Raw genomic sequence first — 26,921 nt, 5'->3', positions numbered from 1 at the left:
TTACAAGAACAAAAATACTGAGATAAAAGTGAGCATATTATGCCACCTTTAAAGTTAAAGTACCTGTTAACTGTCTCGACAAAGGGAGGAAATATATAATCTGAAATTTTGTTCAGGCTAAACACAAATCAAATTTTTGAGGTGGCAGAAATCAGCATAAGTATCCACTTGATTACATCAAATAACAGCCAGTGTTATTTCTTGTTCAGCGTGGTAATGATTGTTTACAAATGACAAATACAAACTGGTAGAAACAAACTAATCAATGTTGAAATAATTGGTAGGTGGCACCTTTTTAACTGAAGGCAGCATTTAAATGTGAGTGGTAAAAGTTAAAAAGGTTAAATTTATATTAGTGCTGTCAGCGTTAATCTTGTTAAAATGATGTTAACTCCATAACTGCATTAAAGTGGCAAATCTCCATTAGCGAGTTATCGCAGATTGCCTGGTGCGTGGGGCTGCAAGGCATCAACGCGTTAGCGTGGTTAGCTCTTTAACGCGTTAGTGCCGTGCAGCCACGTGAGAGAGAGAGAGAGAGATAGATAGATAGATAGATAGATAGATAGATAGATAGATAGATAGATAGATAGATAGATAGATAGATAGATGAGCACTCGACTTTGACCGAGTCAAAGTCCAGACCTCAACCCAAGTGAAAACTTGTAGCGGGACTATAACAGAGTGGTGCATAAATAAGTGCCCACAAACCTCAAAGAACTTAAGCAAAGTCCTAAAGAAGAAAAGAAAACACTTATTTCAAGTTATGGATGCTAAAAGCAATTCAACAAGCCATTGTATTGCCGTTTTCCACAGGACCCTATGTAACTTTCCTTTTCAAATGACTGCATTCTATATGTGATGGTCTTCTTTGATTTCATCCTAATCTGAGATCTAGTGGCAATGGTGTTCACTAAAAACAGAAAGTTTGGCATGGGCCTGAAATAACACAGTAAAGTCAGCAGGTGGGCTTCAATTGCTAGAACACATCTGAAACTCCCGTTAAGTCTTAAATCTTTACAGTAGCAATATCACCTCCAGTTTTGTCTAACCTACCACTGTGTACACTGCTGAGTAGACGCTGAGTGCTGCATCCTTAGATGGGAAGGATTTACGTGCAGACATGACAATCAGTGGGTTGCCTGTGCAGGCCCGTCGCTCTGTGATGTACTGCATCGTGGACTGGCAGCCTAATGCTGTGTAGTTTGGTCGGCAGGCAGACAGGAAGTGAGGCGTCTGGTTTCCTGTCACTACCTGGCCGGCATTGGCGAAAATGGTCGTGGTGAATAGACCAAAGGCATAAACACCTGGACAGGACAAGAGTGTAGAGAAGGAGGAATTGTGGAAAAGTTAATAAGCAAGCATATATTTTATTTTCATTAAAAGAAAATCTAGATTTTGAAAGAGACACACGTCACCAGGTGATAAAAGTAGTAAATGCTTCTACTTCAAAGAGCCCCAACACATTATTATGTGTGAAATTGCAACAGAATCCTCCTCCTCAGCTGATTCAGCTCAAGCTGCAGATTGGTAGGCTTCTTAATATTCATGGGAGCCTTCCTGCCAGGATCCTGAGCAATCTACCTCAAACATTATGCCACATTTGATCATCCAATTAACAGCTTCATGTGCCAGCTGTGGCTGACAAACAGCAGGTCAGGTTTTTCCAGTTCAGCAATTTCTTTCATAATGTTAAATGGTACTTTTTATTCTCTTTTATTTTTCATCATTCAATTACACACTTATGAAGCACTTATTTATAGACTGAGGATGCCTGTAAGTGAGAGCCCCAATGTTAAAAAAAACAAATAAACAGATTAAAGCCTGCCATCGAGCAGTGCTGGGTCCAACACATCCCAAAGTAATGTGTTACTGCATTACTTGTGTTACAAGTTATCTGCACGCTGAGTGGATACCCTATATATGAACGAGCCCATTACCATTTACCATCAAACAAATAGCTAGCCAAGAACCCAAAGTGACGTTAAATCTTACTGCATGCTGACCCCAGCCCAGCAGCCAGAGTTCAGTCTTGCCCAGGTAACAAAAGCAGTGATGAGCAGTCAGTCTTGCAGCATTGTAGCATTAATTTCTACCTGTTCATGTTTCTATAGTAGAACATGAACAAGTAGAACTGTGGAAATCACTTTAAACTCTCTTTAGGCTGTTTTTCAATGCTGAGTAATTAAGTAACAAAGTAGATTAAAGTTCATCCAGAATGTTCTCACAGTGCTTCACTTGTTCCACATTGTGTCATGTAAAGCCTTGTTCCATTATATTATACAGCAATTACAGTCTCAAGTCTTTTGGAATGTGATGCTACAAGCATGGCATACCTATTTTTAGGGCAGTTTCTTCTTTGCAGAACTACCGCAAAAAATAGAAAAAATACACCCAGTGGCTGTGTGCTTAGGGTATTTTGTCATGATCCTGGGTCTGCTGACCCAGCGTTTTGTGTTTAGTTTATGTAGCCTTCTGGTTTCCTAAGTTCATCGTTTTCATGCCTAGGTGTTTCTAGTTATTTTCCCCTCGTGTTTCCACTATGTTAAGTCTCCCCTGCTTTCATGTATTTTATGTCTGTGGCGTATGTTGTCAGTTCAGGTTGTCATGTTTATATCTCACTGTTTCCTGTCTTATTGTGAAGAGGTCTGGTGTGTCTGTGTTCATCGTGTTCAGTTTTACTCTCCCAGTGTCACGTCGTTATGTTCATGTTGTCATGTTTATATCTCACTGTTTCCTGTCTTATTGTGAAGAGGTCTGGTGTGTCTGTGTTCATCGTGTTCAGTTTTACTCTCCCAGTGTCACGTCGTTATGTTCATGTGTGTCAGCTGGTTCCCCATGTGTTGCCACTTTCCTGATTATCCTCCTGTGTCTATTTAGTCCGTGTGCCTTCAGTCATTCGTTGTCAGGTCGTCTGTTGTATTTCACCCATTGTACTGCCCATCCATGTCTCATTTCCAGGTACCCATGTCAGTTCGTTTATGGTTAAGGTTTTTCATGTTTTGTTATTAGTTCACCCAGTTTAGGTTTTTGTTTAGTTGGCTACTATGCCCTTTTATTTTGTACCCTTATTGTTAGTCTCAATAAACGGCTTGTTTTGTTAACCCATACCACGTTTTGGTCTGCGTTTGAGTCCTCCTCTGCAACACATACGGTCTGCCCCAGCCAGACCGTGACATATTTGTCCTGTTGGAAAATGAACCTTCACCCCAGTCCTGAAGTCAAGAGTGCTCTGGAGCTGTGTATCATCATGGACGTCTCTGTACATTGCTGCACTCCATGTTCATCTTTCCCTCAACCCTGACTAGTTCTCAGTTCCTGCTGCTTAAAAACATCCCCACAGCATGATCCTGCCACCACCATGCCCAGTGCTTGGTGCCTTTGTTTCTAATGGTCACACGCCGCAAAATGTGGACCAAGTGAAGTGCTGTGAATATTTTCCGGATGCACTTTTAAGAAAAGTAATACATTACTTTGTTGAAAATGACTAAGCATTGCCCAGTACCTCAAAGTCTATGTGATGTCTAAATAAGTCAGTGTCAAAATATAACAAGTAAAGAGAATTCATTACAAGTGTTTGTTACAACTCCAGCTACCTGCACACTGCACCGAGCTTCCCTTTTGGAGGAATGGGTCATCGCGACCTGACACTGTCCACAGTTTATATATGAAAATGGTTATAAAGATTTAGATGTGTCACTTCAAAAGCCTGAAAAGGGGGCTGTGGAAGACACTACAGCATGCTCACCCAAGAAGCGTATTATGCGTCTCAGTAAGGGGTTGAAGTAGCAGCAGTCTGCAGTCACAATGGTCTTCTCCTGGGTTCCCTCTGCCTTGGTGAAGAAGGCGCACAGCTCTCCAACAAGAATCTGGAAACACACAAAAAACATAGTAGCCATGGTTCCATCCATCCATCCTCTACTTTTCATTGTGGTCCAGATCACAGGGGCGGCAGTCTAAGCAGAGATAACCACATGGGAGCCAAAAGCAACCTCCTCGGTTGCCTTTGTCACAGGAGGGATCCTAGACATAAAACCACCTCAGCTGGCTTCATTCAATATAGAGTAGCAGCTCTAGCCCCTTCAGAATAACTTGCATGCTACCTAGAAGGCTAAGCCCTTCAGAAGAAGCTAATTTCTGCTGCTTTTATACAGTGTTATTCTTTTAGGGGTAGTTCAGATATATACATATAAAGGAGAGGACTGGAACATAGATTGACCAGGCCATCTACAGACCCATCTTCACATTATGTTTTGGTAAATCTTCAAAAATTGTTTTGTATAATATCACTGTAATTTTTAAAAAAATACACTCCAAATACCATTTCTAGGTGCACCAATAGTACTGGGGGTTATGTGTGCAAAGACCAAGTTTAAGCATGCCATTTGTGCATGACTCCATTGTGATCCCTGTAGCTAGTGAGTCAAAGTTACTACCTTGTTTTATTTTATTTTTTCTTTATTTTTTGTGTTCCTCTTGTTCTTCCGGTGTGGTTTTGTGGTATGATGTGCCATGTTGTCCTGATAGGAGATGCAGCCACCATTAGAAGGTGCTGACAGCAATGGTAAATAATATCCACAAGCATGCAAGGCACCAAGGTTTCAGAACATTACATTGCAACACAATAATCAATTAGGTTCACTTAACCTCTCAGTGGTTTTAATGGCATGGCTTATGGTTGTACGGCAGTGGCAGGAATAGAAGCGATCATATTATATGTTACAATTGAACAACTCATAAACTCCATAGACTGTTCACTGCAGAATGACAATGAGCTCGGGATTTGTTTATCTTCAGCTATAAACATGACATAGCTCTACAAAGGATTTAGCCATGACAGTATTGCGGCTCCAAACATTACTTATGATCTCAGAACCCACTGTGCGAAAATAGCTAATTACACACTTTAGTTATCATCTCTTTAATTAAGTGTGAGCTCTCTGGCTGTAGTGCCATAGAGCTGTAACCTCAGTACAGTGCTGCACATTCTGTGAGCGAAAAATAGCAGCCATCGTTGCTGGGTGCTCACAGTTTTATTGCTGTTTTTGTGATGAGCATCAGGCTTGGAGCAGAGAGTCTGGTCAGATGACTTTGTTCAATTCGCTCCCAGCGAGTCTGAACAGCGGTGGCTCTCCAGACTGATGATCCCTTAATGGGCTGCAACTGTGAGGCTCATCTGTATGAGAGCCTACTCCACTCAAAGACTATAGCACACACTTCAACAGAGCCCTGAGTAACCACCTATGGCAGATATATCCTTCATCATCCTGACAATATGCATGCAGACTGTGACAGAAGTGGGACCGACATTGACACTGATTGTGTTCCACAGATTCATGAGCCTTGCTCTTACTCTTTCCATGCTTAATATAATTCACCATTTACATTCACAGTGGCAATATCTGAAGCACTACTGTAAAGGGAAACGGAGCAGGAGAAAATGAAAGAAAGAAAGATGAGAGATGCAGAAAATGATCGCGTTTCAGTCAGGTTTGATATATTTCCATGAGGGACCAGCCAAGCTGAAAGAGTTAAAAGCATGCAGGGAGCCAGCCAGTGCAGCAGTGCTGTGAAGTGCATGCCCAGCCAAGTGATTTCTTTCATTAGAGGCACACGGCCCCACTGGGTTTCCCATGGCAACCATCTAAACACTAATATAAGCATGAAATCAAAGCTACGGGGGGATTAATCAGAAGCTTCAAATCAGAGATGTTATGGGTAGTATGAGACTCTGGACAAGCATTTAGGGGGCAATTAAAAGGCAGGATAGCGTCTATTTCCACAGGGACAGCTTGTCTGCAGAGCATTTAAGCCTGGGTACGCCACAAAATATGAGATAATAGCGCTTTTTAACACTTTACCTGGGGCATAGATGTGGAGGAGTGGGTGGCAGGCATTTTAGAAGCATTTAACAGCACTATAACCCCAAAAAGCCTTTATTTTTAAGGCTTTACAAAACCCCACACTCAACATTCCCAACTCCTCACTGCTTCTAGCACTGTCCATCCTGCCCCTATTGTCCAGCTGACATAATCCTCCCAAGAGAACCTCTTAGTTGACAAAATTGATATGCTTGCAGAGATTTACCTCCTATCAGTCTCACAGTGTGCCTCGAGTAACAGGCTTTACAGACTGTGCCTAAATCAAGTAAAATTTTAAATTAGAAAATTAAAAGGTTTATAAAGTATGTCCACTTGGAAATTACATTCAATTAGTTAAATTATTACATTAGTTAAGCTTCAACCTAATTGATTTAAAGCAAGAAAAAAAGTCAGTTTACTTTTCCATGGGATTGTTCTGCAAACGTCTAAATAGATTCTGTGTTAAAGCATTAAAGCATCTGTTTTCAAGTCTTACTTACTTTGTATGTTGTTATATTGCTTCAAGTTGAGCCCATTATTGGAATAGCATGTGCCTTTTACAGTAAAGTTAAACAGTAAAGTGTAACACAAACAGTGTGTGTGAATTGTCTGGTGTTGCTCTGGAAAGTCACCCATGACAGAGATTAACAGGACTTAACAGCTCTACATTTTTATAAAGTAAAAAGTAGCACAACAATAACACCCACCTGTGCTGATCAAGCATGACGGTCATTATCACAGAATAGGCATGATATGGTAATATTATTAATGTGCAATTACACATGTGTATACTGTGAGGGATTCTCATGATTTTCTGTTCTGTTACTCTGTCGTGACTTACAGACTTACTTATTTATAAACCAACCAATCTGAACAAGACAGTGTTTACTGAGTGGGTGTAAGTGAAAATATTAGGTTTACATGAATACACCTTGTTAGTGAAAACACGCACCAGGCCGGGAGTTTTGAACAGATAAACCCTTAATAAGACAAAAATTTTAAATATAATAATGTTAATTTATGGATTTAACGTTACATTTAGATCCCCTGGTGTTTTGATGAGATGATTTAAGTTGCTTTTAGACTCAAAAATAACCTGTAAATGTCTTTGTCTAGTATTAATAAAGCGGGAAACAGCCATCAGCAGTGGGGGAAAAAAGTACCCAACTACACCAATAAACTGTGACTAACTACAACGTTAAAACTCATCTGTACCTTTCAACATTTATACCCTAAATGTTGATAAAATCTTATAACACTGACTTTAAGTAATCTGATTAGATGTAAATTTTCAGTGTAATTTTGTTACATAAGTACACTATAAAACTTTAACTGACTCTGGCCAAATGAAATTTACTTGACTGGTATACAATCGGTTTATACAAAATATGTTTTTCTTAATGATTAATGATTTTTATATTTTTGGCTGCCTTTTAATCAAAAATTGTTGTCTCATGTTATATGAGAGCCAAGAATAATTTTTTTTGTGTAGAGTGTGTGAAATGTTTTATGCTGCCTCACTTTGCAAAACAAATCCCTGCTCGCAGAAGCAGCAGGAGCAAAAGAGAAGATGAGTTTAGGAGTGAAGAAAGAAGAGGGGGCGCTGTGCCGAAGGTAGAAAGTTAATGGGGTTAGGGTTAGTAATGCAGGAATACATTATTCATGCATTGATGGCATCCGTGTGAATCATGAAGCGCATTATTTCAACCAACATTTTTAAATCATCTCTCTCGGCTGCGGCAGAATGCACTCTGGCTCCCTGCCTCTGTCCCGACTGCTCCTTCAAGGACTCACGGTTAAATGTGATGAGGCTGTCACTGCAGTTTAGAGACAACAGGATAATAATTCCTTGAAATTAAGCTGCTCATCAAGCGTGCGCGATGACAAAGCGGAGGTAGTGTGAAGCATTCGGAAACCAAGGACGTGCGACTTTGTTGCTTCAGCGAACTGCAAAATCAGTACGTAAAGGTGAGTGACAGGGAGTTGCATTGGTCACATGATGCAAAACTAGAGATGAGTCGAGGAATGAAACATTAATACAGACGTGAGATGTGATTAACAATCGGCATCATGACTACACAGCCCATTTTTGTCCTCACAAGGAGGCTGGAGGATTTGGCTGTGTGTGTGTGTGTGTGTGTGTGTGTGTGTGTGTGTGTGTGTGTGTGTGTGTGTGTGTGTGTGTGTGTGTGTGTGTGTGTAAGTAATCAAATCTCAATTTGTGGGTATTAGTAAAATGCGAGTGTGTATTCAGACTGGCCCTTTTTATGAATGTGTGTCTATTATAAGGCAATAAGCAGGGACGTTTTACTCTGAGCCACGAGATGAATGAAGAGGATTGTGGAGATGACAGAGAAGCGGTGGGAGTTGGAGAATAAAGAGAGCAACAAGAAAGCAGGGAGGATTAGAGCAACATTATTAAAGAAGAGGAGAACGGAAAGAAATAACATTTTAGATAAATACATTTCACACCCATGTGCGTTATTTTATATCTAGCTTTGTAATTAGCAATTTCACACTGAACATGTTCATTCAGAAAAAGGAGGAAAAGAAGTCAGGATACACAATCCAGCAGTTTCCTTCAAAGCCGTGTTAAACAAAACCAGCTTCATCTTTTTTCCCTTTTAGTGTATGAAAGAGTGAATTTCAGAGAGCATATATGAGAACAACAGCCAGACATTTTAGCATCTTCTAGAATAATGACATGAAGCTGTGAGGGCCAAATCAGGCATCTAGGAAACAGCCAGGACCTGCTGCTTAGCAGCAAGATACAGATTACTTCCATTAGGATTCCTCTCTGCAGACAGCCGACTTTGGTGTGTTAGTGATCAAATAAGGTGGCAAAAACAGAAAACTCAAACCAAAGGGACAGATGAAAATAAGACTCATGTTAGGCTCTGAGTATTCACATAAAATGTATCAGTATTTATTAAGTCTTCATAGCTAGAATCTGTTTAATAGTAAAATGATCAAAGACACATTTCTAGTCTACATTGTTAACCCTTTAAACCCTGAACTGTTAAATAAGTGCCAGAAAAGTCACAGTCTTGAAAATGGAGTGTTTATAAAATCTTATGACAAATAAAAAGATATTACTCCACATATATGAGTTTAAATTTGTATTATATTGGCTAAATCTGCCAATTATTATAGGTTTATATTTATTTATTGGCAGCTTATTGCTTAAAAATGTATTGTGCAATTTATTTAGGTGTTTCGGGGGCAAAAAAAAAAAATCAAACTGATAGTGTAGAAGCACTCATTTATCAAATATGATCGACTAGGTGTTAAGGGCTTAGGTTAATTTCACCTGCTGGTGTAGTGTTTTCCATTTGTCTGAACAACATGATACACTTGGTCTTAAGTCCAGTAAGGTCATTCTTTTGTGATGTGATGCAATATGAAAGAAGTTCGCACTGCATGGGTGTTTTGCACTTTGTTAGTTAGTGATTAATTTTCACTTGGTGTTTTTTTGTGTTTGTTTTTTTCTTCACTTACTGGTTTAGTTTAGCACCAAAGGTACTTGGTTAGGTTCGGGTACTTAAAACTACTCGGTGGGTTCAGGAAAAGGTTGGCGTGTGGACTAAAATATTCTCCTTCACAACAATAACTCTGCAGAGTGAAAAATGACTCTATCCAGTATGTTGAAATGTGACACCAAGGGGTTCTTGTGACAAGCTGGAAGTGACAGACCCATCTCACTACAGCCATAACCCACTGTGTCACACGCCAATGTCAAAGGACCTCTTGCATAAATGTGACACACCAAAGTCTTTGAAATAGCGGTATTTGAAGCCCCAGGAATGCGCTGCTGATTTGTCCCATGTTTCTACAGCCTGTGAAACAAGGCGACAAGAGCACACACAGAGACATATGAAAGGCTCACTTTTTGTAGTCCACATTCATTAAACTGTAGTTTCACCGCAGTAGATCTACAACAGCATTTGCTATCAGGTTATTAAATACTGCAGTGCAAGTGTAGCTGGATACTCTGAGCTCTGTGTTTGTCTTTTCCTAAGTGCCTGTGTTCACTCTGTGAACTTTTCTACTGAATTTGAGAGGCAGTGATTAGAAAAAGACACGATACACGAATGTAGTCCAGAATTAATCCACCCTTGCAGGACTATCATTAAGTGCAATATAAACCAACACTGTTTTTGATCCATATGAAAAGCTGGATTAGGGCCAAGCTCCTTTGTTTTTAACATTTTCTTTCTTTTGCTTTTCTTTTTTGTTTCTGTATGAGAGGGATGGGTGGGGTGGGGGGTGTTCCAGGTATTTCTTAAAATTGGCCATGGTGCAATATAGCTGGAGGGTATTGTGCAATATTTGAGTGTATTTGAGCTAAAGCTTAGTCATTTGGGAGTAAAATCCATGTACAGATTTTAGTGACCCTCTTTGGTTAAAGCATAATTCTGGGTGTAGAGCTATTAGTTATTCCCCATGAACAATTGATTACAGTTTGCATTTCTGCCACTTTCTGGTGCGTGGAAATCTTAAAATACACAAGCTGCCTTTAATTTCTTCTTCAGGATTTTGCTATTCTCAAATGATTGAGTCAGCACTTAGCTTTAGGCACCCTCTCAGGATCACAACCATGTAGCAGCAGGATGTTATATATAGTTCTTATTTGTCCTGGCTTATTTTTATCTAGTGTAAAATACTGTAAATGAATGTGAATTTTAAGAAAGTTTCTGATTTCTTTTTTGCTGGACATGCATCTCCATATGTGTTTTTTATTGAAAATAAGTACTGTATAGCTTTCAACAATATAAAGATGAGAGAAGTTAGGATAAAGCCCCCAGAAAGTTCAACTTAGAAAAGCAAGAAAAATATCCTCTGTCAATATTATTCAAAGATTGTATGTAATGTGTATGTACAATTTTGTTGCTGCAGATGTTTAAATTGTCATGTTTAAATGACTGAAATGTTTTAAGGTGGACCATAAAATAAAAACAGAACAGAAACCTCAGGCTTTATTTAAACCTTAAGTCCAGAACAAACAAAGCATAAAGGTGTAAAACTCTAAAAAGCAAACATCCAAAATACACAGACAAGAAGCATGAGGAAAAAGAACACATGGGAGGAAAAAGTGAAGCACAAAATTCAAAGACAAAGGCAGGGCTATTTATACACACCAACTAGAGTAGTTGGGGATAGGAAACAGGAGCCAATCAGACACAGAGGAAGTGAAACCCTAAACAAGACCAAGCAAAACAGGAAACAACCCCAAAGTGCACTCACTGGTCATTTCATTAGTTACACCTCATTAGTTTTAGGTTGGACCCCTTTTGCCTTCAGAACTGTCTTAATTCTTCAAAGCAAAGATTCAACATATCGACACAGACACGGTGCATACTGACATGACAATGTCATTCGACTACACATCCATAATAAGAATCTCCAGTTCCAGCACATCCCAAAATGCCTATTGGACTGAGATCTGGTGACTGAGGACAGTGAAGTGATCGTCATGTTCAAGTTATCTAAAAATTCAAAACACAACACAACCCCATGGCCTTAACAGTTATCCTTAATGTACCAGTAGTTCTGCGTATCTCTATGTCTCAAGACACAATCACTCACATATTGTATAGCTGAAAACCTTTGTTGGGAGATATTCAGTTCATGTCTGTGGCTTAATTTAATGAAGGCATGCTGCAATTCTTGCATTGCATGGACCAACTGCAGATCCACATTGATGAAACGCAGCTCTGCAGCCATGAGACTTAATGCTTCTGACAAGATTGGGAGAGTCATTCATGTGTAAAGTAATGCGATGCAGTGTATAGATGAGATCTGGGCTAATGGATGTTAAAGACACGGCACCTGTCTGAGCAGATCAAGATCATTACCTTTCCTTACATGTGGATCTCACCAGGACTTTGACTGTGAGGGGTGGGTGCTAACACGAGACTCCTGGTCTCTGTAAATACAGACTGGATGAGTCTATAGATCAGAGACTTCATAAACACTGATAAGATATGATGAAGAATAACAACTGAGAAAAGAACATGATCTCATTTATGGATGAATAGACATACTGAATGCAATTGTGCAAACACAATTGCATTCACAAGGCCAAGGGGCACTTTACACAAATGTTAAGGCTTCTACAAAAATGGAGCCTATCAAGCATACACGTCAACACACATCATACAACCTAATAAACAGAGTGATGCCCTTCTTCTACTAGGAAAAATGCAACATCACAGCCACTGTTATCCTGCTTGGTATCTGTCCAGAAAGTCAAACCCTGCCTGCTTGCATCAAAGCGATCCTTCTTCCTTCTTACATAAGCACAATCGCTTCATCATTGCGTAGCAGCATCACTAATCCCCTTCTTTCCCTTTAATCTCTTCTTTCCTCTTCCTTTACCTTAGTTTTTTTTTTAAACTGAAAGAAAAAAGTAGGTTATACATTTCTTACTTTTTCCTTCTCTATTTTTATCTTGTTCAATTTCACACCCCACTTTTCTCTGCTCGGTAACATCCCTTAAAATATGCATCAGTGGGACCTATGGCTGCTTTATATCTCATTGTTATCTATCATTCTGTTTCTTTCACACTTCACGTCTTTGCTGGGACATTGTTTATTTACAATGAGCCACCTGGATGCACATCCGATGACAGAACTTGGATTTGAATAACAGAAATTTCATGGAAGATATTCCCCATGTGTAGCAAAATGGGAACAGATGTCAGCCTGTAGATGTGTAGGCCTACTACACATGTGAGCAGTGTTGGGCAAGTTACTTTAAAAAGTAATTAATTATAGTTACTAGTTACTTCTTCAAAAAAGTAACTGAGTTAGTAACTGAGTTACAATATTCTAAAAATAATTAATTACTTGAAAAGTAACTATTGCGTTACTTTAAAAGAATGTTTAACCCTCTGGGGCCCAGGGTATAATTGGCCATTTTTGACTACTTTTGATGTTTCCTCTATATTTCACCTTTAAAAACTATTTACTTTGCTTTGTTTGGTATCATCCTTTTCAGCACAACCTCACGTGTCTGAATTTACAGTTATGTTTTCATTTTGACATACTGTATTAACACAACTGATCTAAAATCAGACAAAAAAAATATAAAATCTGAGTAGAAAAAGTTATACTTTTTACTGTAACAACCACAAACATGTTTAATGAATCATATTTCACAACTTTAGATGCAAATATAAATTGTCAATTTTAAAATCCTCTGCACAAGTTTTGCAAACAACAAAGTTATTTGCAGCCATTTACCTTTTACCCTAAAAAAAAAAAACATTTCAAACTATTTACAGAACAATCAGCTGTTCTGCATTCAGTAAGATGCCACACAAATTATTTGTGCCACTCCAAAAAAATAATTTCTGTCCACTATAAAGGAGAAAATCACAGCCTGATACCTGCAGGTCTGACAGCAGCAGGTGTCTCGCTCATCCTGTTTTTTACCTGGAGACAGCAGTCGCCTCGTTGTTCTGACACACAACACAAAACTATCCACAACACTACTACACAAGACAGCACATTAACTACACACTCCAAACACGCTAAACATCACAAATCTCTCACATCTCAAAACTCGCTCTCTCACTCTTTCTGCTGTTTCTCTCTCTCTCTCTCTCTCTCTCACTCCTAAAACTTCCCCTCTTCCTAAACAACCAAATGTCATGTTGCCATATCAATTTTGATTGGTCGACATGTTACATTTTTCCATCAACACGAACAGGCTGTTTTTGTTTTGTTTTTTTTATTTTTTGCTCATAAGCAGAGAGTGCTCGCTGCGCTGTCCTTAGACAGTAAACGTGACGAAACTATTGAGGAAAAAATGCAGCGTATATATTGTTTATCATGACTCTGGTTTTACGTGGCCTATCAGCACAATTGAAAAACTGGTATCTATCACCTTGTTGCTTTGTCTTCAAGTGGTCATGTGATTGGCTTACCACGACTACTTTATTCTTCCTCAGTCAAACAGCAGCGCTCATGCGATTGTTTTGCCCCATTAGCTCCAGGTGTTGTGCCAAAAAGTGCTTGTCTACCAGAAAGTGATTGCCGTCCGCGGGAGCGCGCGCAGCTGCTTAAAGCTGTAGTCTCCAGATTACTGACAGCTACTGATATAAGATGCTGTAAGCTGAAGACAGCTTCAACCGTCTGTTTGTTGAAAAATAGTAACGGACCGCATTTTCTTGTTAGTAACGGTAACGGTGTTGTAACGATAGAAAAAGTAATTAGTTAGATTACTCATTACTGAAAAAAGTAATGCCGTTAGTAGCGCCGTTACTTGTAACGCTGTTATTCCCATCACTGCACGTGAGCATGGGCACTTATATATATATGGGTCAAAGATGCCTTTCCCACATTTTATTTAAATAAATAATCATTAAAATCATTATTAAAGTGAATAAAATTATATAACCTGAGCCTGTTTCTTCCTGTTAAAAAGGAGTTTTTCCTTCCCACTTTTGCCTGCATGCTCATAGGGAGTCATATGATCGTTGGGGTTTCTTTTTAATATTTTAGACTCTTTACCTTCCAATATAAAATGCCTTGAGGTGACTATTGATGTCATTTTCTAGATAAATAAAACTGAATTGAATCAAATTTAATCTATTACTTACAGTAATGCTTTTATACTGTAAACAAATAAGCTAATAAGCTTTGCAGGTGGATTCTATTATCTTTAGATACAGTGATTAGCTGTTTTTGATGCTAGCTTAAGCTAACTGGTGGTTTCAGCTTCATATGAGCGGTACAGAATAACAATGGTATCAGTGTGAGAAAGTGTTTGGGGCTGGTCGTGCAATCAGATACACAAGCTTCCTTTTTCAAATAAGTACACAGTAGTACTCTCCAAGCATGACATCCTGGTGCATTTCGACCCAGCAACACGCTCAGACAAAAACTGGTTCACCCGAAAGACAAAACTCCAAAACACAGACTTAACAACGTGGTGTATGCCAGAGGCGGAGCCAGACATTTGAAACACCCGGGGCTTAGCCCTAAAGGGTAGTATGCATGTGGGATTTTTTTTTTTTTTTTTGGGGGGGGGGGGGGTAGAGATGACTGAAAGATTAATTGGCTCTGTTTTGTTCAAAAAAGAATGACTTCATATAGGGAAAAATATATATCACATGTGCAGGACACCTTAAACTAGTTTTCTAATTAAACAGCAAGGCAGAACAAAGTCAGGCCTATATCAAGACACGAGGACTAAACCCCAATTCAACCAGACCCAGAACTGATCCAGAATTAAAACAGGACTACAACAGTTCAAAATCAGGACTACTGAGGACTTAACCAAGACAGAACCACAATCAGAACTAGATGATAGTAGCACTAAAAATCATCATAGACCTGCACTACACTTGTTTTTTTAATTCTATCAAAGTACACTATTTAGATTGAGAAAAGTTTATATAATTATTTAGCCTTGTTGTGCAAACAAGCCTGCAAAACTTACAGTTTTTCTCAGTCGCTTTGGTGCGTTTCTCAGATCAGAATTGAAATTCTCATAACTATTAGTTCAACCTCCACAACACTCAGTCATTTGTGCACATCATAGTAGCAATTTCTCCTCTCTCTGAACAAACTGCAAATGATTTTGGACATGAATCAGTTGCTTCCATACATGTCCCTACTGCTTTCTGACATTTCCATTTGCTTATGTCTTGTCAGTCAAAAGTAATCGTACCTATGGATGCTGAATAGTCGTTCCCAATAAAACTAATAGTCATACATCCATTGCTTGAGTCATCACACACAAAATTGTTGAACTAGTTATCACATGCCAAATATTGGCCATCTGTCAAGCAAATCCTATACCTTTCTGTATCATTTTTCCTGGAAATGTCTCCGAAATTGAACAATTGATCTCAGGTGAATTACAGCTGTCACTCATGAGGAGGCGTGTGAAAGTTTAGTTGTAACCAATGACAAACAACTTGTTCACTGTCAATTATGGATGGATCCTGTGAATCCCCAATTGGCAAGCATATATAAACTGCGCAGGAGCTAGTGTGTACCATTTCTACACTTCTGTGACACAAAATGGAAGGTCAGTACCGTGGAAGAGGGGTGAGGATGCGGGGAGGAAGGGGAAGAGGGAGAAGAGGCAGATATAGGCGGATTCCTAATGAAATAAGGGCTACAATTGTGGACCATGTTGTCAATCACGGCCTCACCATGGAGGAGGCTGGTCGAAGGGTGCAACCCAATATTGGAAGAACTACTGTCAGTTCAATCATTCAAACATTCCGTAGGGAAAACAGGTATGCAAACAGTAATACACTGTACTGTACTGTGCCATCTCAGACACATCACATGTTACTGTACTGTATTTGCAATTTCACAAAAAGTTCACTCTGCACCACATAGGATTGTAAGACAACCTCGCGGAGGCGGAAGAGGGCCCCTTTTTACCCCACAGCAAGAAGAAGCCATTTGTGCAATGGTCATTGCAAACAATGCAATAAAGCTGAGAGAAATACAAAGCGCTGTCATAGAGAATTACACGGTATTTGGCAATATTGAATCTGTTTCAATTTCAACAATTGACAGAGTACTCAAGAAAAATGAAATCCACATGAAGCAATTGTATAAAGTGCCATTTGAACGAAACAGTGACAGGGTGAAGGAGATCCGTCACCAGTATGTGCAGGTAAAGCTGGTCTTCTATGTTCTGCACTGCAAACTGTTTTACAGTACTTCGTAGTTTCATGCAGTACACTTGCAATTCCACAGCACATACTCTACAATGTGTTTTACCAAATGCATGCATTACTGTTTGTTACTGTACACAGGCATATTGTGACATTGCATTTCTGTCTCTCTCTAAAGCGTGTACTGGAGCTGGAAGCCAGGGAAACACTGCACACATTCATATATGTTGATGAGGCAGGTTTCAATCTGGCCAAAGGCAGAAGGCGTGGAAGAAATCGCATTGGACAGAGGGCAACCACTGAAGTCCCTGGTCAGCGCGGAGGGAATAGTACCATGTGTGCAGCCATCTCAGACAACGGCGTCCTCACCCATATCCCCCTTCTTGGTCCATACAATACCCAACATCTCCTGACATTTTTAGACACTCTTTACAGGGACCTAGTCCCTGAGAATGAGAGAGGTGGAGGCCAACTCAGCAAGTATGTTGTTGTCTGGGATAATGTCCGTTTTCACCACTCCCATCAGGTCAGAGAGTGGTTTGCAGCACATGACAGAATTCTGGTTGAATATCTCCCTCCATATTCCCCATTCCTTAATCCAATAGAGGAGTTTTTCTCTGCCTGGAGGTGGAAAGTTTATGACCGGCATCCACATGAGCAAATGGCCCTGCTAGCAGCCATGGATGCAGCATGTGATGACATCACAGCAGGGTCCTGCAGAGGATGGATTCGCCACTCCAGGAAATACTTTCCTCGCTGCATTGCGAGGGATAACATCTGTTGTGATGTAGATGAAAATATGTGGCCAGACAGACAGGAACGTCTGGATGTGCCAGCATGATTTACTGTACTGTTACATGTGCTGTTTATTGTTCACATTAGTGCACAGCTCTACCAAATGGGTGATTTTATGTTTACATGTATTCTACAGTGAACAAGTGACTGTAGCATATTTTTCTTTTGCACAATTCTGTAGGATTACAAACACTTCTACACAATGGAAATGTGAAACGTACGTATTCAGTGTCTCAGTTACTCCCAAGACTCCCATAACATCTACAGTGACTTTACTGCACATTTCAGATGGCTGTACAGGTAGGCCATAGTGCTGTCGTCAGCATTTTCAGGTGTCACCAATTGTTTTTGCAATGGGAAACACTGAAATTATAAACTGTCATAGTGGAAACATGACAATGCCATTTGACTATCTTGTTCATAAAGATGGTGTCACAAACTGAAAGCAGGGACTCAAGCGCAGAGCAGGTTGACGTATCAGAACGCGATTTATTTACACACCAGTGCAATACTATATACAGTGACGGGGGAAAGTCCAGGATTCCAAGGGATTAGGGGAAGGCTCTCTCTCTCTCTCTCACGCTCGCTCACGTCCTTACATCCGACTCACACACGTCCGTACCGCGGGGAGGTCACAGGTCCGGGAAGATAAACTGGAATAGGGAAGGGAGAAATCACTCACAAATCACGAAGGTAGGGCGTAAAGGTATAAGACCAAAAGAAAGACTAACGTCAGTAGCTCAATCATCCAGTGATGAGAGGATCTGTGACCCAGCCTCAAATAGTAGATCGGTAATCAGCTGATCGCCATCAGCTGATCGCCAACAGCTGTGTGAGCCAAGGGTGGGAGCCAGCTGTGAGCTCTGCCCAGGCAGAGAGGTAGGGGAGAGAGAGAAAAAGCAAAAACACAAGTGTAGCCCTGTGAGGCCGGCTGGGCAGGCACAGGGACCATGACAGATGGTGTCAAGACTTTTTATTTTGATGGCACTGAGAGTTTCATTGACGTGGATACTTGCTTTTGAGGTATGGATAATCAATTCTGTGCATGTGACGTGCTTTTGCAGGCTATCCACTAGGTTTTGCAGTTTGCACTAATTGTTTTGGGAAATGCACTAACTGCTGTGCAAATGTTAATGGTGTTCTGAGGAACGCACCAAAGCAACTGAGAAAAACTGTAATAAATGTAGAATTTGAAAAATAGCAAACCTAAAAAGAAACACTAGGTACGAGATACATGAGTACCTATGATACGGTGATACTTTTGGTAAACAACCATTTGACTAACATGTGTGTCTCACCTGCTCTTGTTCATCTCTGTTCTGTCCTCATTCTCCTCTCTCTCCCTCTCTGTTCCTCTCTCTCCCTCTTTGTGCTGACAATCATCAAATATACAGTTGAAACCAGATATTTACATACTCTTCAGATCAAAATACAAACACTTTTTTAATTGTAACATCAAATCAGACTAAATGTTTATTTTTTTTAGATTGATAAATATATTATTTATCAATAACATATTTGTTAACTTTAAGAGTAAAGAGAGAAACTATCTGTATTTCTTAATTGTAAATGGCACCAAATTGTATTCAAAATTGAGCCACACTTATGGAGCTCCACAGTTCTTTTCCTGGTGTTTTGGTTGACATCTCTTGATTTTCCCATTTCAAAGAAACAGGCTCTGTGTTTTGCCTTATATGCAGGTGTGCCACCAATTTACTCACATGGACTCTACTAACCTATCAGAAGCTTCTTCAGCTCAGAATGGAATCGTCTGGAGTTTTCTTATTAATTAACAATAAACTTAGTGTATATGTGCTCCTAAATTTGATGAAAGTGATAAAAAGAGACAGCTCTGTCTCTTTATTCTGACATTTAACTAATTCAAAAGATATTTCAATATTTATTTATCCAAAACAAAACAAGTTTACTCTAAATTGATGTTGTACAGTAAAAGAATGTTCTTGTGTTTTCCATAAAGTGTCTGTAAATATCTGGTTTAAACTGTGAATATACTGCTGTGTATTGAAATTCCTCTTGTTTTGCATAGCAATATACTGAACAACATACAAAGCATAATATATAAAATACTACCTGAGTTTTTTCTTTGAAAGAAGCTCCTTATGTCCATTCTTGTATATCAGTGCATTACTGAAACTGATTTATTTAGTCGTGGAGGGAAACAACTGAAAATATGAAATAAACACACATGTAAGCTAAGACTCTCTAAAGAAACAGCATTGTTGTTGTTTGGCTTTTCATTTCGCCATTTGTTGATTCACTCGAAGAGCAAGTAACGTAATATATCAGTCTTTCATGATGCACCGTCATATTTACATTATTTGTACGGTACGAATGATTTGCTTTGGTACCTGGTCAAATTTAAGCTCTCCTTAGTAGGGCTGGCTCCGTTTCTCCAACAGCACACTCACAGGCAGCAGCTGCCCCGCCCTCTTGCTCAGTCACTTAGTGCCTGAGCTCGGATCATACCAATATCAGGGGGGATTCACGCACAGTCGTAAATTCCCACAGTGTGCACTATGTGCTTTGAATATTGTGTGTACTTTTTGTTTTATACAGTTGTCAGCCAGGCATCTAACTATGAAAAAATTACACTCCAAAAGACCCCGGGCTTCTGACAAAACAACTCGGGCTTAAGCCCAGTAAGCCACCCCCACGCTCCGCCCCTGGTGTATGCTATACAGTGCAGCGAGGAATGCCCAGACCTCTACATTGGAGAGACCAAACAGCCACTTCACAAGCGCATGGCACAACATAGAAGAGCCACCTCCACAGGACAAGACTCAGCAGTCCATCTGCATCTTAAGGATAAAGGACACTCTTTCGAGGATGCCAATGTTCACATTTTGGACAGAGAGGACAGATGGTTTGAAAGAGGAGTGAAAGAAGCCATCTATGTCCACTGTGAGCGACCATCTTTGAACAGAGGCGGTGGTTTACGACACCAACTGTCTGCCATCTATAATCCAGTTTTGAGTTCCCTCCCCAGACGCCTTAACGCCCACTCACATCCTGGGCCATCTGACCTCAGGAATTCACATGATAAGGTGGGGCCAGGTTTCACAATGAGCTCACCCGAAGCCCTGGCTGATTGGGACCCACACCCAGTTTCATACCTTGGCTCAGACCTTTTGTCCCTCTGTCGGGGGATGCTCCCACTAGGTTTATATCTGGGACTCTCCACCATTTGACCTTAGAACTGAAGAAGCTTCTCAGATGAGAGGTGAAACGTCTTCAAGCAACTTAAAGAAGTCCAGACGCTTTAATTTGCAAGCTCCTTTGACTACGATGACCTGGATGACTGAGAACCTTCACAGATATACAGTAGTACTGAACAGAAGGATGCAGCTCAGAAATCATCATGTCATGTAAAATCAGCATGCAACAAATTTCAGTTTGCTGCGATGGCGCGCAGTATTTAAAATTTTAGGGTGAAAAAACATTTATTGGAAACTAATATTTTCTTTAAAAGTAAGTATTTAATAGTAATATAATAATTTGAGAACCTTCAAACCTTTTTCCCCATTTTTAGATAAGATAGTGACGATGGAAAACAGGACAACTTTGAGACACATTTCCTTACAGAACGTATGCCTCTGCTTGCTGCCTTTAGCCAGAATCATTTTTCACAGAGAACTTGTGTGAGTATTAATCCACACTACTGCATTTTTCCTTAGAAACATATAAGTATTACAAGTATCACTAAAACAGTTTATAACTTCTTAAATGGAGACATTTGGAAATGCTGTCAACCCAGTTTCAAGTTTTAGACTTTTGGAAATGAATGATAATCTATGCTTGTTTCATTAGTCAAGCAATTTATGTCATAATATTATAATTCATAGTTAACTATTGGTAGGAATACAAACTTAAAACAAATACCAAGAAAAATCTTCAAGGCTATTTTTGATATAAAAATATGTAAAAAAAAAATTACATGCAAAGATTATAACAACACAGACAATAATATAGAGAGCTATTTTTAATTTGTCTGATGTAGTGCTGCACTACTGATGATTTGAAACCATTACTTCATACAGATAGAGATGGTAAGGTCGGCTACCACGGTTTCCATGTAGTTGCCAACTAGTAGACTTTACTCAGCTTCAGTCTTGGACTTTCAGAGAAACATTTATTTACAAATAATTATTTCACACTGTTAAATGAACACTATCATTATTTCAAATGGGCAGGACTGAAAATGTTAGCTACCAAGCTCCTACATTGACATTATTGTTTTATTATTACCCATAGCTGCTACCTTAACAATAGCTTAGCAGATGGCTAATGTTGATGGCTATTGGATAAACATATTTTCATCTGCTCCATTATTTCCCGAGGCGTCGCCACATCATTTGGATCTACTGATGTCTGATTTGGCACAGTTTTTTACGCTGGATGCTCTTCCTGATGAGCCCATTTATCCAGGGTTGGGAAGGGCACTAGAACCAGTACACTAGCTTGAGGCTGGATTTATATGTGTCAAATAATGGCTAATAGATAATATGTGCACTTGCCAGGTTAACATTTATGGTAACCGTTTAGTACTAAAGCGTTGTTGAAACTGGAGTTTTACTGAAATTCCTGATAAAATATTTTTTAATGTTTTCAATCTCAATTACCGTTAATGTGTTCAGCTGCTAGTGAGTGGAGGGGTCAACCCTAACCCTATGTCCTGACTAAAGTTTAGTGTCAACCACAGGAGGTTAAAACAGAACTGTTAATATCGATACCGTTTCTAATTAGCATCTAATTGTTTTTGTTTTTTTTACAACGCTATACCGTTTGTAATTTCTTCCTTCTTTTACTGTCCTGAGTGTTGGATAGAGGACCTACACTTCAGGCTGAATATTAAACAAAAGGTGAGGCTTTATTGTGGTGGATCAAAGTTCCACTTTAAATACAAAAAAGTCCAACTAAAACCATGTAAAAAATATGAAGGCACAGACAGGAGCAAACCAGACTGAAAAAAGGAAAGACTGTAAATACATTTTGTAGTAATTGGTCAAGAAGAAAGAACACCGTGAAAACAAACAGGAGATCAGGGGAAGACAGAGACAGACAACAAAACAACAGGATATGAAAGAAAACCAGCCTTCAAAGTAAAACAGGAAGCAAAACACAAATACTAAACAGAGACAAAAACACATTTCAGATGACAAATAAAAGAAAACAGAACAAGAAATAACACTGAAACAAGACAGAGGGGGAAACAGCGAAGGTTCTTGAAACACCCTGATTTTATTTGAAGCCGTTGCAGTTCCTTGTATTCGTTATTTTCTGCAAACAAATAGATCTCTGCTCTCTGTCCACACCGCCATAGTCAGTGCGCACATGACAGAAAATATTTCTTAAACTGTCCAAAAGTGTACATCTGGAGAGTTTTTTAAAAATGCTGTTTTAAAAAGAAGCATTATTACTGTGATTAAGCGTGAGTGTGAGTTAGATGCTAAAAAGAAAACCTAAGCCTTGGACCAATGTACCCATGTAGAGATGTAAGAATAGACAGTAGCGAACCAGTATGCACCCCTGTTGTGAATGCAGATTGGGCACCAGCATTTGCCAGAGACCTCTGAGGTGTTGACTGAAGCATGGCAGTCCACCAGCCAAGCAGGACCCCTGAGGTGTCTCTGCTTTCGCCTGAGTAAAAATGGATCAAAGCTAAGAAGCAGAAATGACAACCACTGTTCAGTCTAATCTCATTTCACAGGAATGGGTGACTTTAGCTGAAAGCACTAGGAAGGCATGAACTTTATCTTTCTTGCCCTGTTCACTGCATAGGCAATCAGGTTGATGCAATAACTGCCCAGGGCCATAAAGGAAAATGGTAAAGTACAAACTGCAGACTTATGAAGACACAGAGAAACTGGTGGAGAAAAGAGAAGGTGATGGACGGAACGAGGAGATGTGAGTTGATGATTAAAATGGTATGTTGATGCAATCCCCTCCTATCTTAGGTAGGGTGATAATCACCATGAGGAGTCAGATGAGAGCTGTGACTGCATGCCAGGCAGAATGGGAACTGTGCAGACTGTGGTAAATTAGCCTTCTGTATGGATTCCAGCATCACAGATAGATAGAAAAGATAGAGAGTCTTTAATGTGTACGGAAGAAAACAACACATGAATAGAATCCTTATCAGTTTCTTTTTCTTAAAGTTGCTTTTTTTTACGTGTATTTTCCCTTCTGGTATCAGCCTCAATATCAGATGTCTCTCCCTTCATTAACATCACCTCTTCTATTATTATTTGAACATTTTATCTCCCTGCTCTCGTCATCACAAGCTAAGGAACAGAAGTCGAGGAGGCAGAAACCTTCGCCCGTGTGACATATGCTCTCATGGCAGCCAGTGTCACAGAAATCGATGCCACTCCTCTGCCGCATGGAGCCCACCCTGCCATCTGTCTCATTAACCTGGCTTAGCAGCATACAAAACCAGACCGTGTGCTCGTGGGCCCGTGTATGAAAACATAAAGGAGAGATGCTAAAGAAGAAAAACAGCAGGGAAGACTAAAAAGCGAAAGCTTAAGGTAGAGAGAAAGTCTGGAAAATGGGCACTCATCCTGTGGGCACAATTTAAAATGAAGGTGAACTGTTTTGTGGGGTTGTCAACATGAGGTCGTAGTTTGTGTCAGTGATGCACAGTGAGGTTTAATGGAGGAGGAAGAAGCAGGCAAGACATCTCTGAGAGAGGTTAGGTAAATCATTCAGCTTCACCTGTTCGGACCTCAAAGCTCCATCCCTGTTAGTACTGCTTTGAAACCTGTGAAATACCTAGCACTTTTGGGGAGGCTGTGGCTCAGCAGGTAGGTAGGGACATCGTCTCCCAGAAAGTTGCTGGTTCGCTTTTCAGCTCTTGCAGTCTGGATGTTAAAGTATCCTTGGGCAAGATACTGAACTCCAAGATGTATCCACTGAACTGTGTGTTAGACAGAGTGCTTAGGTATGGAAAAAAAGTATGTGTGTGTAATTAGGTAGGCTTGTAATAAAAGTGCTTTGAGTGCTCATTTACGAGTAGAAAGGTGCTATACAATCAATATATTTATGGTAAATGGCCTGTATTTATATAGCGCTTTACTAGTCCCTAAGGACCCCAAAGCGCTTTACATATCCAGTCATCCACCCATTCACGCACACATTCACACACTGGTGATGGCAAGCTACATTGTAGCCACAGCCACCCTGGGGCGCACTGACAGAGGTGAGGCTGCCGAACACTGGCGCCACCGGGCCCTCTGACCACCACCAGTAGGCAACGGATGAAGTGTCTTGCCCAAGGACACAACGACCGAGACTGTCCAAGCTGGGGCTCGAACCGGCAACCTTCCAATTACAAGGCGAACTCCCAACTCTTGAGCCACAATCGCTCAAGAGTTGGGAGTTATAGAGTACTTTAACTAAATTGAAAACATCAGTTTATTATCGATGCACCAAGGTTAAGTTAATGTTACCGTCAGACTTGATTGAACTTTAGCACTTTACCTTTAACATAGCTAAGATTACCACTGTCATAATTTTCTAGGATTGTTTGCCACTGGGGGAAGTTGGGTATTTGGGCATTCTGACTGGAAGACTTCAGGAAGTTAGGGAGGAAGCATAAAGTTAAACTAAACCAGGAGGAAGCTGTTATGGCTGAAAAGCTAAAACGGGACTTTCAGTCAGTAGATAGTGGTTTGAATCCAAGTAGAGAGCCCATGTTAATAAATTAATTTTAGCAAAAGTTGATTTTTTTCTTTCTTTCAATTTTCAGCTGGACCTTGGGACAGTGGGACAGGCCAGCCTCCACCTTTTGACTTTGCAGTGAAAGACATCTCTATAATGCTTGTATTATTATTAGAAACCTATTTTTGAAATAGTAATTTTCCAGTGGAATTCAATTCAATTCAATTTTATTTATATAGCGCCAAATCACAACAAAAGTTGCCTCAAGGCGCTCCATAGATACAGAGAAAAACCCAACAATCATATGACCCCTTATGAGCAAGCACTTTGGCAACAGTGGGAAGGAAAAACTCCCTTTTAACAGGAAGAAACCTCTGGCAGAACCAGGCTCAGGGAGGGGCGGCCATCTGCTGCGACCGGTTGGGGTGAGAGAAGGAAGACAGGATAAAGACATGCTGTGGAAGAGAGACAGAGGTTAATAACAGATATGATTCAATGCAGAGAGGTCTGTTAATACATAGTGAGCGAGAAAGGTGACTGGAAAGGAAAAACTCAATGCATCATGGGAATCCCCCGGCAGCCTACGTCTATTGCAGCATAAGTAAGGGAGGATTCAGGGTCACCTGGTCCAGCCCTAACTATATGCTTTAGCAAAAAGGAAAGTTTTAAGCCTAATCTTAAAAGTAGAGATAGTGTCTGTCTCCCGAATCCAAACTGGAAGCTGGTTCCACAGAAGAGGGGCCTGAAAACTGAAGGCTCTCCCTCCCATTCTACTTTTAAATACTCTAGGAACAACAAGTAGGCCTGCAGTGTGAAAGCGAAGTGCTCTAATAGGGTGATATGGTACTACAAGGTCATTAAGATAAGATGGGGCCTGATTATTTAAGACCTTGTATGTGAGGAGCAGGATTTTGAATTCAATTCTGGATTTAACAGGAAGCCAATGAAGGGAAGCCAAAACAGGAGAAATATGCTCTCTCTTTCTAGTCCCTGTCAGTACTCTTGCTGCAGCATTTTGGATTAACTGAAGGCTTTTCAGTGAGTTTTTTGGACATCCTGATAATAATGAATTACAGTCGTCCAGCCTGGAAGTAATAAATGCATGAACTAGTTTTTCAGCGTCACTCTGAGACAGGATATTTCTAATTTTAGAGATGTTGCGCAAATGGAAGAAAGCAGTCTTACATATTTGTTTAATATGTGCGTTGAAGGACATGTCCTGGTCAAAAATGACTCCAAGGTTCCTCACAGCATTACTGGAGGCCAAGGTAATGCCATCCAGAGTAAGAATCTGGTTAGATACCATATTTCTAAGATGGTGGAAGAGGTGAGTGAGTGGAGATGAAACTTGGTTTTATTTGAATAAACTAAGCTCAACTACATATGGATTTAACAAGGCCTTGAATGTTCTGTGGACCTCTCCTTGATTCTGTCAGAACACAGCGTAGCTGAAAGGTGACGTTTTTTTCAGATTTATTAAGCAAAGCATTCATCTCCGTGTGTGCCTTTTAACTCAGTGTGACTGCAGTCACATAAAAGACTTATTCTCCTCTTCATCAGAGGTAAAGAGTGGGAAGTGGGACAGATGAGCACAATTTTGATCATTTTCTGTAAGATCTCTATGCTTATCAGTCTAGCCACAGATTTTAATGGCAGTGAGGTGAGAAATCCCATCAGGTGTGAAAATGTGTTAATTGGCAGGTGAGACAAACACAGAAGAGAAGAGCGGTCAGGAAGGGTAAAGATTTAAAAATGGAAGGAAGGGTGTTGATGAGTGGAAGCAATGTCACAGTACCCAGGATGGTGAAAGGTGGGGAAAAAATATTTAGTACTATTATGCTGTTCTAGTTACAAACAGGATATTTCTGAATAAATAAAAAGAAAAAACACAGAAAATCCTAAATAGCATAGGAAAGAGATGAATGGTAATAAATAGAACACG

General features: G+C 39.9%; 1 protein-coding gene across 8 annotated transcripts in view; it reads right to left on the bottom strand.

The window, feature by feature from the left end:
- Positions 1-26,921, bottom strand: part of plppr2a (phospholipid phosphatase related 2a) — a 78,401-nt gene that overhangs the window by 7,936 nt on the left and 43,544 nt on the right. For all 8 annotated transcript variants that reach the window (XM_040045897.1, XM_040045891.1, XM_040045889.1 and 5 more), the window contains 2 exons: positions 3,746-3,866; positions 1,054-1,304 (listed from right to left, as the gene is read on the bottom strand). In XM_040045897.1, the coding sequence (XP_039901831.1) occupies positions 1,054-1,304; positions 3,746-3,866 (372 nt within the window). The remainder of the gene's footprint in view (positions 1-1,053; positions 1,305-3,745; positions 3,867-26,921) is intronic.

Source organism: Simochromis diagramma, unplaced genomic scaffold (assembly GCF_900408965.1).
Source record: "Simochromis diagramma unplaced genomic scaffold, fSimDia1.1 OVJJ01000150.1, whole genome shotgun sequence".
Taxonomy (NCBI): domain Eukaryota; kingdom Metazoa; phylum Chordata; class Actinopteri; order Cichliformes; family Cichlidae; genus Simochromis; species Simochromis diagramma.
The sequence above is the reverse complement of the archived record's forward strand: the minus strand, read 5'-3'. Positions and strand labels throughout refer to the sequence as shown.